The sequence below is a fragment of the Sinohyriopsis cumingii genome, chromosome 6, assembly GCF_028554795.1.
Source record: "Sinohyriopsis cumingii isolate HCF-2022 chromosome 6, ASM2855479v2, whole genome shotgun sequence".
Taxonomy (NCBI): Eukaryota; Metazoa; Mollusca; class Bivalvia; order Unionida; family Unionidae; genus Sinohyriopsis; species Sinohyriopsis cumingii.
Window position 1 is genome coordinate 97,338,231 of NC_142966.1, and position 23,488 is coordinate 97,361,718.

Genomic DNA, 23,488 nt, shown 5'->3' on the forward strand with positions numbered 1-23,488 from the left:
GATACAAGATAATCAGACTGCAGATGCGCTTTTACGAGTATATATATATATATATATATATATATATATATATATATATATATATATATATATATATACTATTTTGCTTTATTTTGTGCACATGTTGCTTCATTTATAAGACATATTTGTATGCAATTTTAATGATATCTATGTTTGACTACTATGTAAAGGAAGCATTTATGCATAAAGCTTTCTTTAATTTATGAAGGGAGGTGCAGTGTATATATATATATAGTGTGTTTAGGTTTTGTTCATGATTGAAGAAAATAAAGGTCATTTTTTAAAATAACATTACATAGCTACATGATTGTGGGTTGCACATTTAGATAATGTGGGTAAGTACGCTTTCGTTACATTTTGACCTTGGAAGTTGCAAGAAGTAATCATGATGACAAATTAAATGGCAAAATCATCCTTACTCTGGTTTTCTATTGTGTCTTTGCTTTGTACATAAAGGTAGTGATAAACATCATAATTATTTAGTACTAGCTTAACATCTGTGGCAGAAACAGTCTTTAGGTATGTTAAGTTTAATCTGAGAGGATTTATTTATTTCAATTATTAATTGGAATTATAAAGTGCTCCTTGTCCTGAGGATACAATCATTATATTGGAGCTATTGTGATTTCTTTTAAAGATATTAATGATTATATAATTATGACACATCAAGAACTGGTGACACATTATCACATGTAAAGCTACTGGGAAATGGACACATTCAAGATTGGAATTCGGAACACTATATATATTTGGACTTGTGATACAGTTTTTAAGACTATTTAAGATTTAATTCAGAATACTTAAGTTCTTGCTACATTTTCGCCTTTGTATTATAGGGAAAAATAATTTGTTAAATTTTACAAAACTCTTTGGTTTTCAATTTTGTTTCTGCTACTTAATTAAGGCCAATCGTAACTATGGATCAAATGTAATTCATTCATAATATATTGCGGTGTTACCGTAATTATTGTTCGAGTGGAAATCGGAATGTTATTGAGGTGCCGTTTAATAGGGTTGCGACTGTTTTAGTGCAGAAATATTATATTGCGCAAGTAAATATGTTGATTGTCTTTACTTTAGTATTGATATATGAATACTAGTGCATTAGTGTGAAAATAGCATAATAATCTAGAGCCTTTTATTTAAATTTTTAGTCTTCTCCTATGAGGATGAAAGATGGGTGATATATATAGATATGATTGGTCCAGGTTACATTCATAGTACCTTCTACTTTAAATAACTAAACAAAAAGGACTACCGAAAAGGACTATTCTTGAACAGTGCGTGATTCTGGACCACAAACAAAAACGCAAAAAAGAAAAATCAATAAAATCACATTTTAATCAAATCTCTGTTTCGTTTGCCTGTTTGTATTCTATTTTGTCTTGAAGTTTTCAAATCAATTACAGTATTGAAAATATTTATATTACTATAATGTCGATATATGAAATGCAGTAGAATATATAATTATGACATAAGGGGTATGGCCCATTAGCTGGGAATATTCATTAATAGACGCATAATAAAATAAATATTTCTCGATTATATTTTGAAACAGCTTAGGTACAAATCCCGTCTAAGTATATTACTTTTAGTGGAATATAAAGTTACTCTACTATTCTTTCGACACGTTTTCTAAGTGCGTTCTGGATTTTAAACCGAAGGTATATCGCTACACGGACAAACACTCGAGAAATCGCCGACAAATGGGTAAGACACACACACGTTGCCCCATGCCATATACATATATCAAGCCATGAAGACAAAACAATGGAATGGATAGGTATTTATGAATATAAATCGAAGGACGGACTCTGCATGGTGAAGACTATATCCTATCATCTGGAGGAATGTTCTAATGGTTTCATTCATTGCATTGTTCTAGAGAGGGTATAGTTTGTGTGTAAACTCGTTTCTGTTTAGTCAGTACTATTTATTAGCATATTCTCCATTTTACCCTGTTCACTAATGAATCAAAACCATCGATCGTGCTTCGTAATAATGCTGCCCAGTCAGCAACAAAGAATATCTCCATTTCAGATATAATGCCCAGTCAGCAAAAAATATTTTTTCCATTTCAGACACAAGGCAACTGGAGATAGTTCATTATAATTGGAGGTCAGAAGGCATTGAAAGGAAATCTACAAATGGGTTAAACAGGAGATCAGTCATTTAAAATTACCAGATTTTTAAATTCACTTTTGATCAAATCTTGTGTTTTTTCTCTCTTTGTTTCGAATGTAACGGTGTCTGAATATACAAACCTACAGCTAATTTAAACATTCACGAGTTTCCAGAAAATAGAAATGGCGGTAATTTATAAATAAAGCAGGTGCTAATCGAAAGTCTATTGGTTCTAATTTAGACATAGGCTAACAGTATAAAAATACACTCTTGCAGCTGCTATAACGGTGTAGTGTATTAATTATTCAGCGAATTTTAAGAGTCGTTACAACTGTTTCCTCAAAGGTATAATAATTCGTGCTCGTTTTCTCCGTGTCGAAAAGCGTTAACTTATGTGTGCGCGCTCATCGGCGCATCATTTTAAGCGTGTTTGACTCCACCGCTTCACTTTTGTTTGGTTTTCTTTTTCCTACTCCTTGTGCAACACCCTTTCTCATTAGTGGTCCATTGTGATATAGGTACAATACAGGCCACACTACATAAGAAACCGCGTGTCCTTTTTCAGTATACTCCCTAAACAGATTCTTGTTGAAGATGTCTTCTTTTTCACAGAAAATATACATCGGTGGGTCCTTGATACACATTAACCAACATATTCTGACACACTCCTCAATATAAATTCTGCAAGTTGTAATTACTTGTTCACCAATTGTTTCCAAAAGCTTTTCTTCAATTACCTGTGTAAAAATAAAAGGAGAAATTGTGACTTACTAAAGATACCGTAGGAGGAGAAAAACAAAGACACGAAGCTGGTGTGTTATGGCAAACAACAACTGCATGCATTTGTTTTTCATTTATCTGGTTGAACATATTAAATAAATGGCATATTTTTTCGCTGGAAGAGTAAGTATATATGTTTCGTTAAACAGGGTCATCGTAAAATAAGAGATAGTGTAAACGTGAATGTAAGTTTATGAAAATTAACCGAGTGATGGTACTTGTTTCCGTGCAACAAAATCATATAAAGATTGTGGATGTTTCTTTAGATAAGCATTATTTCAATTGCCATAAACCAAAGGTTAATTGCTAAATAATTTAATGTATAGATTTTCGTCTGGATATTAACCTGCACGTTTTGAATATCATGCCATTTTTTACGATATCGTAAATCACATGCACGTTAACAAACAATGCTAGAAGGGAAAAGGCCCTCGCTTGGTCGGGATGGTACCGAAGTGGAGAGAAGGTGAAGAGGTAAACACAATAATTACTTAATATAATATTAGTACATGTTCTGAACGGAAAATATACCTCATTCAACCTTAAAAAGTAAAAGTACACAATCTTACGTAATAATAATAATAATAATAATAAACATAAACATAAAAATAATAATAATAATAATAATAATAATAATAATAATAAACATAATAATAATAATAATAATAATAATAATAATAATAATAATAATAAATTTAAATATCTATACCTTCGCAATGTCTTTCGGTGCTGGTCTGCAGTTTTTGGTACAGTAAGATTTCAACTTGTGAAGTGTTTCCTGGATTAAAGAGTCATGTGCCTTCTCCTGTTCCTGCAATACATGACATACACGTTGATCTATAGAAATCACCCTTATGATGAACTGACTAGCGTGCTTCTCACAGTCTATTTGAATTTGCTTAGTTTTTACATGCACATCTGTAAATATAAAACCGATTCTTTTCGTGAATTAATTCATTTCCATGGACATTTAGCATTTTCACTTAGACAGACATGCTTTGTTCTGTTTTATTGTTGTTTAAGTAACAGAGATGATCCAATACGGCTTTCATGAAGTTGGAGATACGTAAGTCACAGGTTTACCTCATCTGACGTTCCTACTAATGTTTCTAGAGCTTCCTTGGCGGCCTTGGTAATGTTCTGGCTTCTATCAAGAGAGATATCGTATGTTGTCTGAAAGGAAAGCAAATAATCAAGGTTACGTTGACGCTGTCACCGAGTCATACTTTATCTAAATATAAACTATAAGATTTTATTGCGATAATAATAACTAGCTGTAATGCTAATATCTGTACGATCTTTAATTGGTATGTCTACATATATTTTGAATGACAGAAGATAGGTTCTAGCATGAATCTGGATCAATTACTTATTGTTGAAAAGAAAATCTCAATATTTAAAATACGAATCACATTCCAAGAAAGGAAAATATGTTATTTGTCTTATAGTGTAAAGTAGGTTGGAAACGATCAAAATGATCATGGGAAAAAGTCTATGAAGACGTTTTCTAAAGTATGTTGTTTTTCAGAGGACGTTGTTTTCTGATTATATGCATTTCATTTGACATTTTATGACGCTCTGAATGTACCTTGTTGTTTCGGAGTTCCAAGATAAAGCTTGCACACAGAATACAAATGTGTTTTGTCCGTGCGTACTAACCTTTAAAATTGTCAGAAGTATCTGCACGGCTTGTTCGTCCGTTTTTTGTAAAAAATCCACCATGGTTTGGAAGGATTCTGTCCACTGATTGTCGTACAGCTCTGAAAATTGTTCTGCTAATTTATCCGGTCGATTTGGGTCACTAAGGTCGGTTATATTTGGATTGCCTGCTGTCAACTGCATAGCTCCTATTTCACTTAGTCTTTTTAGAGAAAAATAAATATTACATTTTGTGCATTAATTTAGAAATACACACACATATACACGCACACACACGTGTGTATGTTTGTGTATATATATATGAATCTCCTAAAATTACAGAAAAACACATACACATGGCAGGAAAATTGACAATGGCAACAGTTACTGCAGATGTAGTGACAAATTGTAATTAATGTGATGTCTATTATCGAATTACCTGCATATGTTGTGGTGGGTTTTATCGTGGTTTTATTAATGCTGATATTGGAGTCACCGCTCCGGTGGCCCAGTGGTTAGAGCGTCCGCCTCGGATGCGGGAGGTCGTGGGTTCGATCCCCGGCCGAGTCATACCAGAGACTTAAAAAATGGTACTAACAGCTGCCTCGCTTGGCGTTCAGCATTAAGAGGTTAGTGTTAGGACTGGTCGGCCTAGTGTCAGGATAATGTGACTGGATGGGACATCGTGCTACATGTCTGCGGCATGATGCCCCAGTGCTAGACATCACTATAAACTGCCACATTGCAGACATCGTAGCGATATGACTGAAAAATTGTTAAAGCTACGTTAAAAATCAAAATCACATCACACATCACATCACAGATATTGGAGTCATTATTATTGGTATTGGTAGTATTCCTGTTGCAATAGCAAAAGTTTTAGAAACATCAAACTTTGCAGAAATAATGACATCAATACCAGCATCAAAATTAGGAGACTCTCTGACAGAAGTATAGTAAGCTTATCAACAGTAATGATGTTGAAAATAAATGTACTGTTGCATGAACATCACTAGTAGTAGTGGTGGTGGTGATAGTGGTGATAGTATTACTAGTAACAGTAGTACTAGTGGCAGAAGGATGAGGAGATATGCCAAGTGATTAAAATATTATGCTTGTCTACGTCTTCGTAGCAGTTGTAATGAGAAAAGCGTCAGCAGCAGTTACGCTGTTACTTGATAGTGAAAGAGATAGTGGCAGAAGTAGCAGTAGTTGCTTTTTTGATAGAGGCAATGTTGTGGGCGTTATATTGGTTGGATTTACAAATGGACTATTACCTCTTTATGTGATTTACACCATAAAAAAATGAAACTGGAAAAGAAGAGGCTGAGCATCAATGGCTTATGCATCTGAGAATGATTACGGTACATTTGTCCTGTACAAGTAATTTACTGCTAAACAAATTTTCCTGATTAGGCTTTGAGTGATAGCAACATATCAGCCCATCTCACGAAGATAAAATCCAGTATGTTGCAATTGATAATAAAGTCTGGCGCTAGTCATGCAAGTGTGTGTATATCTAGATAGTAGATTTAAAAAAAAATTAAAACATAATTCTCCATATTAATATTCATATTAAAACGTAAAAATAACTTCGATCGTAAACTTACCTTGTATGTAGATGGTTGCAACTCTGAGAATGACTATGTCTTTTTCCTTTTTATTTAGCAGTCTTTGTAGCTCACAACTTTTGTACATGATACAAAAGTGATTACAACTTTAAATACTGCGAAAGGTACCATTTGTCTCAAAGGGGAAATTAATATTGAGATTAAAAATACCTTGTTCGTAGTTGGTTGCAATTCTCTTTGAGCATGACTATTTCTTCATCTCTTTCATGTAGTTTATGCTGTAGTGCATCATTTCTGTATACAAGATACAAAATACAATTACTACTTTTACACACACACACACACACACACACACACACACACACACACACACACATATGAGTCTCCTAAAATTAAAGAAAAACACATGCACATGGTAGGAAGATCGGTATTGGTAGCATTCCTGTTGCAATGGCAAAAGTTTCAGAAACATCAAACTTTGCAGAAATAATGACATCAATACCAGCATCAAAATTAGGAGACTCTCTGACAGAAGTATAGTACTATTATCAACAGTAATGATGTTGAAAATAAATGTACTGTTGCATCAATATCAGTAGTAGTAGTGATGGTGGTGATGGTGGTGATAGTACTACCAGTAAAAGAAGTAGTAGTGGCAGAAGGATGAGGAGATATGCCAAGTGATTGAAAATATTATGTTGGTCTAAGTCTTAGTAGCAGTTGTAATGAGAAAAGCGTCAGGATCAGTAACGCTGTTACTTGATAGTGAAAGAGATAGTGGCAGAAGTAGCAGTAGTTGCTTTTTTGATAGAGGCCATGTTGTGGGCGTTATATTGGTTGGATTTACAAATGGACTATTACCTCTTTATGTGATTTATACAATAAAAAATGAAACTGGAAAAAGAAGAGGCTGAGCATCAATGGCTTATGCATCTGAGAGTGATTACGCGACATTTTTTCTGTACAAGTAATTTACTGCTAAAATATTTTCCTGATTAGGCTTTGAGCGACAGCAACATATCAGCCCATCCCACGAAGATAAAATCCAGTATGTTGCAATTGATAACAATGTCTGGCGCTAGTCTTTCAGGTGTGTGTATTTCTAAATTGCGGAATAAAAAAATAATTAAAACATAATTCTCCATTTTAACATTCATATTAAAACGTAAATATAACTTCGATCGTAAAATTACGTTGTACGTAGATGGTTGCAACTCTGAGAATGATTATGTGTTTTTCCTTTTTATTTAGCAGTCTTTGTAGCTCACAACTTTTGTACATGATACAAAAAGTGATTAAAACGTTAAATACTGCGAAAGGTACCATTTGTCTTCAAAGGGGAAATTAATATTGAGATTAAAATTACCTTGTTAATAGCTGGTTGCTATTGTCTTTGAGCTTGACTATTTCTTCATCCTTTTCATGTAGTTTATGCTGTAGTGCATCATTTCTGTATACAAGATACGAAATACAATTACAACATTTACACACACACACACACACACACACACACACACACACACACACATATATATGAGTCTCCTAAAATTAAAGAAAAACACATGCACATGGTAGGAAGATTGGTATTGGTAGCATTCTTGTTGCAATGGCAAAAGTTTCAGAAACATCAAACTTTGCAGAAATGGTTAACATCAATACCAGCATCAAAAGTAGAAGACACTGTGATAGAACTATAGTAAGATTATCAACAGTAATGATGTTGAAAATAAATGTACTGTTGCATCAATACCAGTAGTAGTAGTGATGGTGGTGATGGTGGTGATAGTACTACCAGTAACAGAAGTAGTAGTGGCAGAAGGATGAGGAGATATGCCAAGTGATTGAAAATATTATGTTGGTCTAAGTCTTAGTAGCAGTTGTAATGAGAAAAGCGTCAGGATCAGTAACGCTGTTACTTGATAGTGAAAGAGATAGTGGCAGAAGTAGCAGTAGTTGCTTTTTTGATAGAGGCCATGTTGTGGGCGTTATATTGGTTGGATTTACAAATGGACTATTACCTCTTTATGTGATTTATACAATAAAAAATGAAACTGGAAAAAGAAGAGGCTGAGCATCAATGGCTTATGCATCTGAGAGTGATTACGCGACATTTTTTCTGTACAAGTAATTTACTGCTAAAATATTTTCCTGATTAGGCTTTGAGCGACAGCAACATATCAGCCCATCCCACGAAGATAAAATCCAATATGTTGCAATTGATAACAAAGCCTGGCGCTAGTCTTTCAGGTGTGTGTATTTCTAAATTGCGGAATAAAAAAATAATTAAAACATAATTCTCCATTTAACATTCATATTAAAACGTAAATATAACTTCGATCGTAAACTTACCTTGTATGTAGATGGTTGTAACTCTGAGAATGACTATGTCTTTTTCCTTTTTATTTAGCAGTCTTTGAAGCTCACAATTTTTTAACATGATACAGAAAGTGATTACAACTTTAAATACTGCGAAAGAAACAATTTTTCTTCAAGGGGGAAATTAATATTGAGATTAAAATTACCTTGTTAATAGCTGGTTGCAGTTCTCTTTGAGCTTGACTATTTCTTCATCCCTTTCATGTAGTATTTGCTGTAGTGCATCATTTCTGTATATGAGATAAGAAATACAATTACAACTTTTACACACACACACACACACACACACACACACACACAAGACTTAAATATGTTAAAATACCTGAAGTACATACTATCATTATCACTATCTTTCAGTGGTAGTGCACCTATAATGTAATTATTAATAACAGTAATGGTAGCGGCAAGAAGAACAACAATAGTGTTCTCAGTAGTGGAATATGTGATCGATGTAGTAGCAGAAACAGCTATATTATTCATTGTACATTTAGTACTTGTCATGGATTTATTAGTAGTGGCGGTTACTGTAGTGGCTGCGGTTACAGACTACATGTTAATATTAACAGTTTCAATGGCAGTACAGGTAGTTACTATTCGTATTGTAACATGCTGTATATTTCGACATGGATAAGTTTAAGTTAGTAAAGATTGCAACACTGTAAATATTTTAGATAACAATATCGTTAATTTGTGACCATTGGTAGTTCTTGAGTAACACATCAATTAATTTCAATTGCAGTATACACCTGAGTGTAAACGTGGTTTCAGATTCCATTCACTACCAGACAGTACTTTGCTATAAGAATAAATAACTACTTTTAGTTGTTTTTATAGTCAAATATGAAAGACAAAGGTCAGAAAAAAGAGGTTAAACAGAGGCTGTACGAGTAGCAAGTGGGTTGATTCAGTTTTACCTATATTAATTTGATGTAGAGGAAGAAATAGACTATGTAGGTCATTTAATAATGCACAATAATGCAGGAGTCACGCCTTTCGTAAAGTCTATTACAAGGGAGCCAAGTTTAATCAAATATAATAATATAAGCGCTGATTTAGTCTTTAACGATATAAAACTTATTGATTAGTTTTTTTTTTACAAGAGGGGTGGGTGAGTTATGGGGACGACACAACATGACGGGGAATTTACATTATGTTACCTGAAGTTAAAGTGAAGGTGCTCATCTTCAATTCTATAGATTCCCTGTATGTTCCCATTTAGCCGTGTTTGTCGATCATTTATTCTACTCAGAATACAAAACAACGAATAATCACATTATCTATTAAGGAAGTCACAATGCTCAACAAACACTAGAGAAATCATAAGATTTTTGCTTACTTTAATGAAAAAGACAGCGAAAGGAAAATGTTTCATATTTAAATCTTTAGAATGTCGAACGTTACAAGAAAATGTTATATATATATATATATATATATATATATATATATATATATATATATATATATATATATACATTGAATCTCGGTTGCTAGTGGCCTTATAAAGAAATTTTCCATGTGTTTAGTCATGTCGCCATTTTTGAATGGTTATACTAGAATGTATTATTATTATAAAAGAAACTGATACAATGTTGGACTTATTAGGACCTTGCTGGAGGAAATGTCCTTCTAGATTACCCTGTCGCAATTTTTACCATAGTCAGCGGATTTTAATTTGAGAACTGTGAGGAAAGGTTCGCACCGCAGATATTACAATCTGTGCGTTTATCAGTTTGCATCTACCAGGATCCAATATATTACAAAGGTTATTGTTTGTGATGAAGAGGTTAAAATTTCAGTTATGGAATCGCGTTATTTTGGCTATTATTGTCTTATTTAATACAGTTTACGGCTATCTCTCACTTCCATTTGCTATACTGTGCATATCATATCACGCTGTACAGTGGAATCCTATATTGAAAAGGAAGGAAGCTGATTAATATAATTTCTCAAGTATGTTGCTGCATAATGTTTACCAGGCATTCTTGAAGAAAAGATGGCAAACCACTTTATTTCCAAGGAAGCGCATTATTCTGAAACCTAATATTTAGCTCACCATGCTCTGTTTGGCTGTTTTAGAACCGAAATACCAAACGACAAAATGACAGCAAGGCGAAACTTCAAAACGCCCATATCTTCTGAAGAGTGATTTGAATTTTTTTACGTAGTTTTAACAATTTTTCAGTTATATCGCTACGATGTCTGCAATGTGGCAGTTTATAGTGATGTCTAGCACTGGGGCATCATGTCGCAGACGTGTAGCATGATGTCCCACCCAGTCACATTATCCTGACACCAGGCCGACCAGTCCTAACACTAACTTCTTAATGCTGAGCGCCAAGCGAGGCAGCTGTTAGTACCAATTTTGTAAGTCTTTGGTATGACTCGGCCGGGGATCGAACCCACGACCTTCCGCATCCGAGGCGGACGCTCTAACCACTAGGCCACCGGAGCGGTTATCTTCTGAAGAAGTGACATATATATATATATATATATATATATATATATATATATATATATATATATATATATATATATATATATATATATATATATATATATATATATATATATATATATATACGATCTTTCCATCTAATACCTTGGTTTTGATAATTAAAACACACTGAACATACCAGAAAATGGCTATGTTCAATATATTTAGGTGGAGTCTGTTATAAATATCCTTTCGAGCGGCAATAGTCACGGACAATGTGTGTGTGTGTGTGTGTGAGTGAGTGTGTCTGTGTGTGGTGCTTATCATTGATTTCTTTGTATAAACATATTCATGTAAATAAATTGAATTCACACAGAAATATGACAAACATTCTTCACATATTAAGAGGTATTTATTTCAGCCAAATTTGTTCCTGCTAATACTTCTATTGTTTGCATACTGGCAAGCTCCAGTCATTTTTCTCTTTCTGCATTTGCAATTGTGTGATATTGGTCCCTTTGTGAGCCCACATTAGGCAATATCCTTGCAAGACTCGAAATCGGAGCCAGTGAGTCAATCTTTGGTGACAGCGTTCATCTTCCGTTTTCCAACCCATGGTTTCAGGTAATGGAAGGACAGTTTGTGGATAGGGTTGTCTGCTTCAATTCCATGCTTTGGTAGTGTTTCCACTGAATACAAAATAGTAGTGCATCGGTTGTCTAAGTCAGTGCGTTTGGCGATTTGCATTTGCCAAATAGTTTAATACAAGACTAGTCATAGTTGATTGCTCTTGTACAGTGTACAGTTTACACACACTGATCCCTAAATCCCTCATTGTTATGTGTGTAAGTTTTCCTTTCCCTGCGTCTTGGACGAGGTGAGTCTCTGTTGAACACTCTCATGCAGTCTTCCTTCTTGCTATGTGCAGCAAAAGTACGTTATACAATCACATCCTGTTATAGTACGGACAGGTAGGAGGTCTTCAAAGACCGACATGCCCTCCATTGTATGCATTCGAGTGCAGAGAGTGTTGGTGTGCCAGTATGTGAAACAGAAGTGTTAATGCATATAATAGCACACTGCTACAAAATTAAATTCAAGAATACATGGATGAATAGAAGTATCCAATCATCGCAAATATATTAAAGTGCATGAAATCCGGCAGAAAAAGTGAGGTAAATGTACGAAAGGGGGTGGTGATGGTACGTGAGTGAACAGGGAGGGGTGTACAGAAGAGTAAGTTTAATATACATATTTATGCACACACCTTTTCCTTCATGCATTTCCCAAAAAAATTAAAGAAATAAAAGGAATAACCAAACGAACGACTATGGCTTAATGTTACTTAGTGACGAGTGATTACATACCCAACATTTGGTTGTTGAAGTACTTTTGTAGGACGCTGAAAATAATAATAATAATAATAATAATAATAATAATAATAATAATAGCAGTAATAATAACAGCAGTAATAATACTAATCATAATAATAATGACGTTTGGGTTCATTATTCAAATATAGCAACTATTAAAAATAAGGCAGCTATGTCAAATATTACAACCAATAATGCGATGTGTTGTCCATAATCACTAATATAAGATAAATGAGAAAGCTTTAAAGAAAATGCAAAAGCAAATCCCTTTTTTTATTGAGCTTTATATGAAGCAACATGTTTTAATTTACCTTTTTTGGTTTAAAGGTTTTATATGGTTCGTTTATAAAGAAAGTAAAGTTAAAACATCTACACAAAAGACTTAAAACTTTCGATCCTTAAGGCTTAAGAGGATAGACAACAAAAGGAGGAAAATTTAGAACATTTGCCGTCATATTTATGGACTTCGTATGCAGAAAAATTACAATACTATACAACTTCTATTAATCGTATTCTGCAAATTACAGTTATATCAGTAGGTTCACTTGGGCAGGATTTTCAAGATATTGAGTTAATTTGTGCACCATATATTCAAATAGTTTATGTTATTTGAATTTACTTTTGAAGTTAAAAAATTGGCTTCCACTTTAGGGACGAAATCACATAAAATGGGACCTCGTGTTTACGTTCCATAGAAGACAAATTAAAATTAAATTCTGAATAGTAAATTTACGTCTTTAGATAGACATTTTACTTGATATGTATTATCTTCTTTAATGCTGAATCATTCTTATACCGGTGTACAACTACAAAATACTAAATGAGGCTAAATTTAGGTTTGATAAAGTCTTTTGGATAGTAAAAGTACATACATTTGTATAGGTTAGCCCTCCATATAAATAACATGTCCAGGGTCCACCGGCTGACATTCTCTGTAAAGTTGCAATATATGTTTTTCAATGCATCTATTTATCAATATAAGCAACTACAGTACTTTCTTGATTCAGGGTAATCTTAACGGCATTTGTTAACCGGTGTAGTCTTTTCAATATCTGAATAAATTAATCTAGTTAGCTATATTTGTATAAAGTTGAAGAGAGAAAGGAAGAAAGAAAATACTATACTTTGATGATTACTGAAGATGGAATTTCGAAACATAACTGTTTCAGAATATTATGGTAATTTTCTGATAATACAGATATATTCATTTGCATATATCTAATTAAGTTATCATAATGTACATGTTATTTGAACATATTGTGTAGTTTGCTATCGTACAGAGGGTGTCATCGAACACATTAATTACAGCAGTTTGTTATTGTGAGTAACCGTATCAGTGATGGTGATCACGTCCATCAATTTGTACCACAAATAACGAGCACTACTAGGCTCCATTATGTAGTTACATATGGTACATTTAGAAAAAGCGATTATTTGCAACCGCTCTGGTCACTCAGGAGCAAATAATTACATTTGCAACCCGTCTGCTCACTTTTGGGCAGTGACTTCCATTTGCAACTGTCTGGCCACCTTTGGGCAGTGACTTCCATTTGCAACCGTCTGGCTATTCAGGGGCAAAGACTTACATTTACAGTCGTCGGGCCACTCTGGGGTAGAGACTTCCATTTGCAACCGTCTGGCCACGCAGGGGTAGAGACTTCCATTTGCAGCCGTCTGACCATTCATGGGGAGAGACTTCCATTTGCAGCCGTCTGGCCACTCAGGGGTAGAGCCTAATATTTGCAGCCGTCTGTCCCATCAGAGCTTGCGACTTAAATTTTCAACCGTCTGGACACTCGGGGATAGAGGAGACCTACCTTTGCTACCGACTAGGCACTCAGGGACAGATACATTTGCAACCGTCTGGCTTCTCAGGTGCAGACATGTACATCTGCAACTGCCTGACTACTCAGGGGCAGAGATATTTTCAGCCTTCAACTAAATGGCCGATACTTATATTTTCAGCCGTCTGGCTGCTCAGTGCCAGAGACTTACATTTGCAACCGCCTGGCCACTCAGGGGCAAATACATCTGCAACCGTCGGGCTATTCAGGGGAAAAGACATACATTTGCAACCCGTCTGGCCACTCACAAGCAGAGGCTTACATTTGCAACCGTTTGGTCACTCAGGGACAGATATTTACATTTGCAAAGGCCTGCCACTCAATGTAGAGACTTACAAATGCACTGGCCACACAGGAGCAGATATTTACATTTGCAACCCCCTGGCCTCTCAGGAGCAGAGATTTACCTTGCAGGCACCTGGCATCTTAAGGGCAGCGACTTATATGAGCAAACGTTCTGGCCCCTCAGATATGTATGGAGATATGTTAGAGCTGGTGTGCCTGATGGGTCTATTTTAGGTCCATTACTTTTCGTGATATAATTAAAAGATGTTATTTATGGTATGCACTCCAATACACCAACGAAAACGGTCAGAGACTGCTGGAGCTATGCACCTACCATGGCCTGTGCGTCACAAACACCTTCTTCAAATGTAAGCCACAACACAAAGTGTCATGGAAACACCCCAGATCTCATCACTGGCACCAACTCGACCTGGTCATCACCAGGCGCTCTGCCCTTAACAGCGTCCTCTCCATCAGAACCTACCACAGTGCAGACTGCGACTCCGACCATGCCCTCGTGAGCAGCAGAGTGCGACTACAGCCACACATGCTACACCGCTCAAAACCAAAAGGACGTCCTCGCATAAACATTGCGCAGATGTCAGTCCCTGCCAAGGTGGAGGAGTATGTGTCCGTCCTGGACAAGGCTCTTCAGGACCTGCCTGAGTACGACGCTACAGCCAAGTGGAACGCCATGAAGGGTGCCATCTACAGTACAGCTATGTCAACGTTTGGCAAGAAGGAACGACCCATCCAGGACTGGTTCAACGCACACCTATCAAGGATGGAACCACAAATCGAGGAGAAACAAAAAGCCTTCATAGCTTACAAAAAATGCCCTAATGAACGGACGCTTGCTGCTCTCAGAAGTGCCCGAAGTAACACCCAACGCATCGCTAGACAGTGTGCGAACGAGTACTGGCAACAACTGTGTGAAGTTTTCCAGCGCAGTGCCGAGTCCGGACACATCCAAGGTATGTACAGTGGCATCAAAAAGGCTCTAGGCCCTACAGTGAAAGGGATCGCTCCCCTGAAATCTCTGACGGGAGAGAAGATCACAGATCGTGGGCAACAGATGGCCAGATGGGTGGAGCACTATTCAGAGCTATACTCCCGAGAAACGTCAGTCACCAATGCAGCCCTCAGCAGCATAAAGAATCTGCCCACCATGGAAGAGCTTGACAAAGTGCCAACCTTAGAGGAGCTCAGCAAAGCAATCGACTCCCTTCCAAACGACGAAGCACCAGGTAGTGACAGCATCCCGCCCGAAGCTATCAAATGTGGAAAACCAACATTGATTAAACCACTGCACGAGCTACTTTGCCTCTGCTGGGAGGAAGGAGTAGTCCCCCAAGACATGCGAGATGCCACAATTGTGACCCTTTACAAAAATAAGGGCGACCGCAGTGACTGTAATAATTACAGTGGGATCTCCCTCTTGAGCATCGTTGGTAAAGTGTACGCCCGCATCATACTCAAGAGGCTGCAGTTGCTAGGGACCGTGTGTACCCGGAATCACAGTGCGGCTTCAGAGCAGGCAGGTCGACAACAGACATGATCTTCTCCCTACGACAACTCCAAGAGAAGAGCAGAGAGCAAAGTTAACCACTCTACATGATGTTCATTGACCTCACCAAGGCCTTTGACTTGGTCAGCAGGAAGGGCCTTTTTCAACTTCTGAGTAAGATCGATTGCCCCTCAGAACTCCTCAGCATGATAATCTCTTTCCATGCAGATATGAAGGGAACAGTCCTGTATGATGGATCCTCCTCAACCTCCTTCCCAATTAACAGCGGCGTGAAGCAGGGCTGCGTGCTGGCACCAACACTTTTTGGAATCTTCTTCTCCCTGCTCCTGTCCTACGCCTTCGACACGTCCACGGATGGCATATATCTACACACCACGTCCGATGGGAGGCTGTTCAACCTGGCACGACTGCGCTCAAAGACCAAAGTGAGAGCTGTGCTCATCAGGGAGATGCTTTTTGCAGATGACGCAGCTCTTGTGGCCCACACCGAGGAAGCCCTCCAGAGACTGGGAGACCGTTTTGCTGATGCCTGCATGCAGTTTTGTCTCACCATCAGCTTGGAAAAAACAAATGTCAGCGTGCAAGATACCACATTGCCGCTTCCATCAAAATCCACGGTGTCACCCTGGAATCAGTCAACAACTTTACCTACCTAGGGTCAACCATCAGCAACACTCTCTCGATTGACATGGAGCTGGACAGAAGGCTTGGAAAGGCAAACACCATCATGGCTCGATTAACGAAGAGAGTGTGGGAAAACAACGCGCTGACAGAGCACACCAAGGTACGAGTCTACCAGGGCTATGTTCTCAGCACCCTTCTATATGGAAGTGAGACCTGGAGTACCTAAATGAGGCAAGAACGCCGGCTCAACTCCTTCCATATACGGTGCCTAAAACGCATCCTGAAAATCAGCTGTCAAGACCGTATTCCACACAGCGAGATCCTGCAGCGTGCAAGTACCCCCAGCATGTACTCCCTGCTGATTAAACACCGCCTTCGATGGCTGGGACACATCCGACGCACGGAGGATGGAAGGCTGCCAAAGGACATCCTATATGGACAGCTGGCCACTGGCATGAGAAGAGTCGGACGCCCCTCACTCCGTTTCAAAGATGTGTGCAAGAGGGACATGAAGGCATGCAACATTTCACCGGATGGCTGGGAAGAGCTGGCCGAGGACCGAGGTACCTGGAGACTGACGGTAAACAATGGCATATCAGTCGCTGATGCGAGGAGAGGCCAGTTGGCGGCAGAGAAACGTAAGAGAAAGAAGAACGCAGCAGCAACCACAGTAACGCAGACTTCCTGTCACAGAATAAGGCAAAGAAAAAACTTGGTTTTGTCTTAAAACAATTAGACTATTTCTCGTTGTACATGCGTACAACGTTATATAGGGTGAATGTGTTTTTCCAGGTAAGCGACTGCATTAACATATACCTAGCCACAGATTACTTGTGTCGGGTATCATGACTAACATGAGGTGCACGGGTATTCTACTCCGACTTGTACTCACTCTCCTATGGATTTAAGTAAGACGAATCACGAAAAACCACACTGGTCATTTTTTGGATCACGTCAAGGAGTATACACTCTCCAGCCATAGGGGTAAGTGTTAAATTTACATTCTATTTATTTGATAGGCGAAGCTTATTCGGTTTGTACTGTGTTATCGCGTAATAATGTTTATTACAACGCAGATTTTTAAAAGTAATATCATATATATATAAATTATGCATAAACTATTATGTCCCATTTGGTTTTATTATAGCTGCGTATGTGAATCTGTAGCTGCGTCTGCGTCTGTGCGTCTGTGTGTCTGTGTTGGCAGCTGTGACTGTGTTTCAAGCTATTTCTGACTGTGTTGGAAGCTGTTTCTGACTGTGTTTGAAGATGATTCTGACTGTGTTCGTAGCTGATTGTTTGTAGCTGACTGTTATAGTAGCTGACTATTATGGTAGCTGACCGTGTCTGTAGCCCTGAATGTATATGAAAGGTTATAGTGAATATAACTAGAGCGGTCCGAAGCTGTACGAAGCCGTCTAAAGTTTCATGGAGTCATCTGGAGCTTCCAGAACAACGCTGTCTGTTGTGATAAGATTATTGTGAATCTTAGTCGTGATAAGATTATTGTGAATCTTAGTCGTGATAAGATTATTGTGAATCTTAGTCGTGATAAGATTATTGTGAATCTTAGTCGTGATAAGATTATTGTGAATCTTAGTCGTGATAAGATTATTGTGAATCTTAGTCGTGATAAGATTATTGTGAATCTTAGTCGTGATAAGATTATTGTGAATCTTAGTCGTGATAAGATTATTGTGAATCTTAGTCGTGATAAGATTATTGTGAATCTTAGTTGTGTCAAAGATTATTGTGAATCTTAGTTGTGTCAAAGATTATTGTGAATCTTTAGTTGTGTCAAAGATTATTGTGAATCTTTAGTTGTGTCAAAGATTATTGTGAATCTTTAGTTGTGTCAAAGATTATTGTGAATCTTAAGTTGTTTTAAAGACTATTTTGAATCTTTATAATTTTGTTCTTGTTGAACAACATACTGTTTAAGGGGTAAGTGCAGCCCATGAGGGTTCTTGGATCTGCACTTCATTTTATTCAATATTTGTTTTGTTTATTTTCAATTGTATTTTTATATCATATATTTATCATTATTAACTCATTCATAAATTTCCATCTTTCTTACATTGTGTTTGGCTTGTTCATTTCGTCCAAAAACCCACTCGGTTACAATTCTGTGACACATCCCAGTATGTCTGCACCAACTGCAGTAGGGACTGTCACTCACGTATAGGTCTGCACAGCCACAGCAGACGATGCCAACAGAGACAGACAACACCCCAAGGGCGCTATTCGCATGGTCTTTCGAGACTGAGTCGCCAATGATGATGATGATGACTCCAATATAATTGTACTTGCAGATTATGCAGGTCTCTTTATAATCGTAGATAATCCTGTCCTAACCGCTCTTCAACTCTGACTTGAAAAAATGTTCTCAATGGGAAAATAAATGGCTTGAATATTTCAACTCTTCCCAAACTGAATCCCTGAGAACCTTTTCAGCCATCAGCACAGCCACTGGACTAAGGAAGATGACGTGCACAAGCAATGACTTCTTTTGACACAAACAAATAGATTATATAAAGAACATGGCATAGTCAAGAATTAATGTAGACACAAATTTTAACTTGACAGGAAATCGTTCAAAATGATATTTGCCTCTTGATCTTGATGTCTTTTATAAAACTTTAGCATATTACTCGAGACATGAGAACTATACAAATACACAAAGATGCGTCCAGAATTAACATTGGTACAACAAAATTGGTATCTATTGAAACTATGAAGAAATATTATGGGGAAAGTCTCGAATCCAGATGGCAAAAATATAAACGTACAGTTTCGTATAAAACACGAAAACATGTTCCTATTTTTTTCTTCTTTTCTCATTCGAGAATGGAATACATTGAGTCTCGTAAAAAAACAAAACAAACTATTAACAGCTTCAAAATCGAACTAAAATAATTTTGACACTCATGTTCGTAGACACTTTTATTGGGGTAGAAGGATAGAAGGAATTTTTCCTGACCAACTAAAAAAATTGCAGTGTCACCATTTATTTATAAAGAATATAATCGGATAACCTTTTTAAAGATGTGTGTTTACAGAAATTACACAATACTTTATTTTTTTAGTCTTGCATTTATTACCAGTAACAAAACATTGAATATCTTCAGTTCCTCACAATATATGGTGATTTAACTTTAAAAACTCTTTTGCGACGATACAGAGCTTCTATATGAAATAAACCTTACTATTTGTTATGCCATTCATGAATTTATTGAAAGTTTTAAAATATTTAATTAAGCGCGCATACTAACATGCATACACTCCCACGGACCTCGAGCAGCTTTAAGCAACAGTTTCCCTTAATTTTCAAAACGATTTACAATCATTTCCGCAACGACTCTCTTTGGAATACTGTTGTTTAAAATACGGCCATTGAAACAGAATCCCCCCCCCCCCATTCTATTCGGCCCGCGAACCTTTTATAGCTTGTACCGGCTGGTAATGGAAAATGTACAGTTTACCAATCTCCCCTTGAGTGAGACATAAATTGCAATGTGGCGCATTACGCGAAAAGGCTGAAAACCCTTGGTCTAGAATGATGTACATTTTACTTTTAATCTCGCGATTTTTTGTTCCTTTTATATTTTTTCTTTGCTCAATTATTTATTTACTTTCTTTCTTCTCCTTTCTTTTATCCATATTTCTCAAGTTTCTAAATAATATTCGAAATATTTTAATTGATAATTTCTCCTTTCGACTGGTAATGGAAAATGTATAGTTTACAAAAATCCCCTAATACCTTCTATATTGTACATCTTGCAATTACCAATTACAAATTCATAAATAAATGTTTCAACTAACTATATAATGAAACCCTATAATCTGATTAATTATTAATGACGTCAAGATGAAGAGGAACGTATCCGATTCGTCAAAGAGATTTTAAATTGCAAAACCTATTTACAAATAGGGGTCTCAAACATTGAATTGATTAGTTTCATTGGTACATGTAAAAAAGCATTCTTAGTAGCAATGTTTGGTTTAAATTCCGAACGGTTGCATTATTAAAATGCTTCAAAATCGATTCCTCCCCAGTGAGAGAATGACCGTTTAAGTGCGTAGTAAGGGACAAGAGCTTAATTTAAGAAGTCATTGACCCATATAATCTTGAAAAAATACTTGTTCTTTTAGTCGAAGGAAAATTATCTTGTATTAAAAGAAAAAAGTCTGGTCGGTAGGAAAATGTTAACTTTCTCCCCCACCCCTAAAATTCGAGAGTTGGTCCGTAAGAGTTACGTACGCGAGGTTAGCCAGGGGCCCTTTAGTAAGTATTATCTTACTTTGTCTAAATGGCTACATATTCAATTATTTCTTGCATATTTTACACGAAAATAGCCTATCCAATTTGCAAAGAGTTTTAGGATAAATGAAAAGCATACGAACCTGATTGAAAGGGTGTTACATTATCATCTTCAAACCGAAACCTCGATCTATTGAGGCGCCCTCTGGTTTCAGATCAGGAATTTCTAATATACTTCCGGGTTCATTTGCCTGTATTTGCTACAAGTATGGACACGCAACTCGACCAGAGCTAGGTCAGGGCCATCCTAAAAGCTATCGATGCGGTCCGCCCCGTGCATTTAGGTTTTCGTCCGTACAATGCTGTCTAGAACATCTCTCTGTTTAGTCTCATTAGAGGAAAACAATTATAGCCATCTTTACTATATTTGATATGAACTGTTTCTTTGACTGGTTTAGCATGTATCGTCCACACAGCAAGTACATGACACATACACATAAAGTCGTACTGTTATATCTGTACTACAACTCTAAACACTATCAAGATCTATTTAAACTTTGTATTCACTTGAAACTGCTTATGTGTCGAGCGCTGTGGGAACATGTTTTCTTTTGATAAATGATTCAATATTGCAATCGCATTTATTTCAAAATGTTACTACATTATGTACCAAAAGGAACCATTTTTTGGCTCATTTTTTTAATTATTTATGAAAGCGATATAGGAAGATATCACATTATTTCTTCAAAACAAAACATTATAGATACATTTGCGCCATAATGCGGCATACATGTATTCCTCTGTGTACATGTAAACGTCTACTAAATAAATACACGTATTGTTTGGTAAAAATAGTTGACAATATAGTCTCGCTGTTTGTTATGAATATTGAAAAAAGACGTATGAAATAAGCAACTAGCTGGCTTTTGAAACACGTTTAATGCACGTTCACGGGGACTTGAGTGGTATTAGGCGAGTTTATGTCAGGGTACTAGCTGTAAGAAATGTCAGAACGAGTAAGATACGCTTTCATACATGATACGACCCAGCTGTTAATTTGGTTTCAAAATGTATCGCGAAATAATAGTTACTACTAGAACTTGGAGGACTAACTAAATGAATCTTACATTCAGTTAACCCTTCCTTCGCTGTCATTTTATTCATACTTCCATCTCTCTTCATGCCTTTATTTCTTCATTTTGTTTCTCAATCAAAAGTGTAAACAAGTAGCTCAGCGTATCATATAAAGTTTATTAAAAGTTCGCGATTAACAAGGTTAAAAATCATATAAAAACAGTATGTAACTTGTTAGCACTTAGTAACATCACACATCGGGCATTTAGAGGAAGGAGACGTCGATGCAGTTATGTGATTAACATTAACGTTCAATGGCCAATATACAGCTCTATACATCACTTTAAACTGCCACACTGCAGACATCGTAGCGATATGACTGAAAAACTGTTAAAGCTACGTTACAAATCTAAACACACACTGGCCAAGAAGTTTGTAGAACTCACTGATATGAGTTGTCTGCATGCAGCTTTAACGTATATAATTATTTTGTAAATAATAATAATAATAATAATAATAATAATAATAATAATAATTAAACAACAACAAGCACAACAATAACAATATGAATTCTTTATTTTAAGAGGATGAAATATTTAGCAGTAAAATTAAACTTCTATATGGTCATCAGATAAATCTAAAGACATTATATTTGTAAAAAAATAACATGTAAAAATATATAGGATGAAACTCAATTTATAATATTATAGTAAAATTGGAATATAAATATTGATATAATTTTCGGTGAGTTTAAAGGTAATGTTTATGCAAGGATTTAAATTTCTGTTTTCAGTAGGACAGGTATTCCATTATTGTTAGATCCAATGCGTCATGAGAGTTATAGAAATAGGAAGAGCGAGATCGTGGTATAATGATGTAGAACTTGGAAAAAGAACGAAGGTGACGGTCATACTATGGTGTATTGGTGAAATAAGATAGATAATTAGTTGCTGGCCATTACCATCTTTTACATATACTATTTTATTATAGATGTTATGCCTTTTATCAACTGCATGCATGATGATTAGACCGCCGTCAGCTGCATTCATGATGATTAGACCGTCAACTGCATTCATGATGATGAGACCGTCAGCTGCATTCATGATGATTATATTGTCAGCTGCATTCATGATTAGACCGTCAGCTGCATTCATGATTAGACCGTCAGCTGTATTTATGATGATTATATTGTCAGCTGCATTCATGATTAGATCGTCAGCTGCATTCATGATGATTATATTGTCAGCTGCATTCATGATTAGACCGTCAGCTGCATTCATGATGATTATATTGTCAGCTGCATTCATGATTAGATCGTCAGCTGCATTCATGATGATTATATTGTCAGCTGCATTCATGATTAGATCGTCAGCTGCATTCATGGTGATTATATTGTCAGCTGCATTCATGATTAGACCGTCAGCTGCATTCATGATGACTATATCGTCAGCTGCGTTCATGATTAGATCGTCAGCTGCATTCATGACGATTATATCGTCAGCTGCATTCATGATTAGATCGTCAGCTGCATTCATGATTATATCGTCAGCTGCAT

General features: G+C 36.4%; 1 protein-coding gene across 8 annotated transcripts; it reads right to left on the reverse strand.

The window, feature by feature from the left end:
• Positions 1-1,344: 1,344 nt before the first annotated feature.
• On the reverse strand, positions 1,345-21,357 carry LOC149797507 (uncharacterized). 8 transcript variants are annotated; one of them, XM_089962325.1, is made up of 11 exons: positions 21,003-21,357; positions 13,190-13,249; positions 12,312-12,346; positions 9,668-9,751; positions 8,657-8,740; positions 7,501-7,584; positions 6,345-6,428; positions 4,585-4,786; positions 4,009-4,098; positions 3,635-3,736; positions 1,345-2,882 (listed from the first exon to the last, which is right to left on the reverse strand). In XM_089962325.1, the coding sequence occupies exons 2-11, from the start codon at positions 13,244-13,246 to the stop codon at positions 2,550-2,552; spliced, it is 1,155 nt and encodes a 384-aa protein (XP_089818451.1). In that variant the 5' UTR covers positions 13,247-13,249; positions 21,003-21,357; the 3' UTR covers positions 1,345-2,549. The 8 variants fall into 8 exon arrangements, with proteins under 8 accessions (XP_089818451.1, XP_089818450.1, XP_089818456.1 ...); XM_089962324.1 differs by lacking the exon at positions 21,003-21,357 and adding an exon at positions 18,676-19,042; XM_089962330.1 differs by lacking the exon at positions 9,668-9,751.
• Between the last annotated feature and the right edge of the window lie 2,131 nt (positions 21,358-23,488).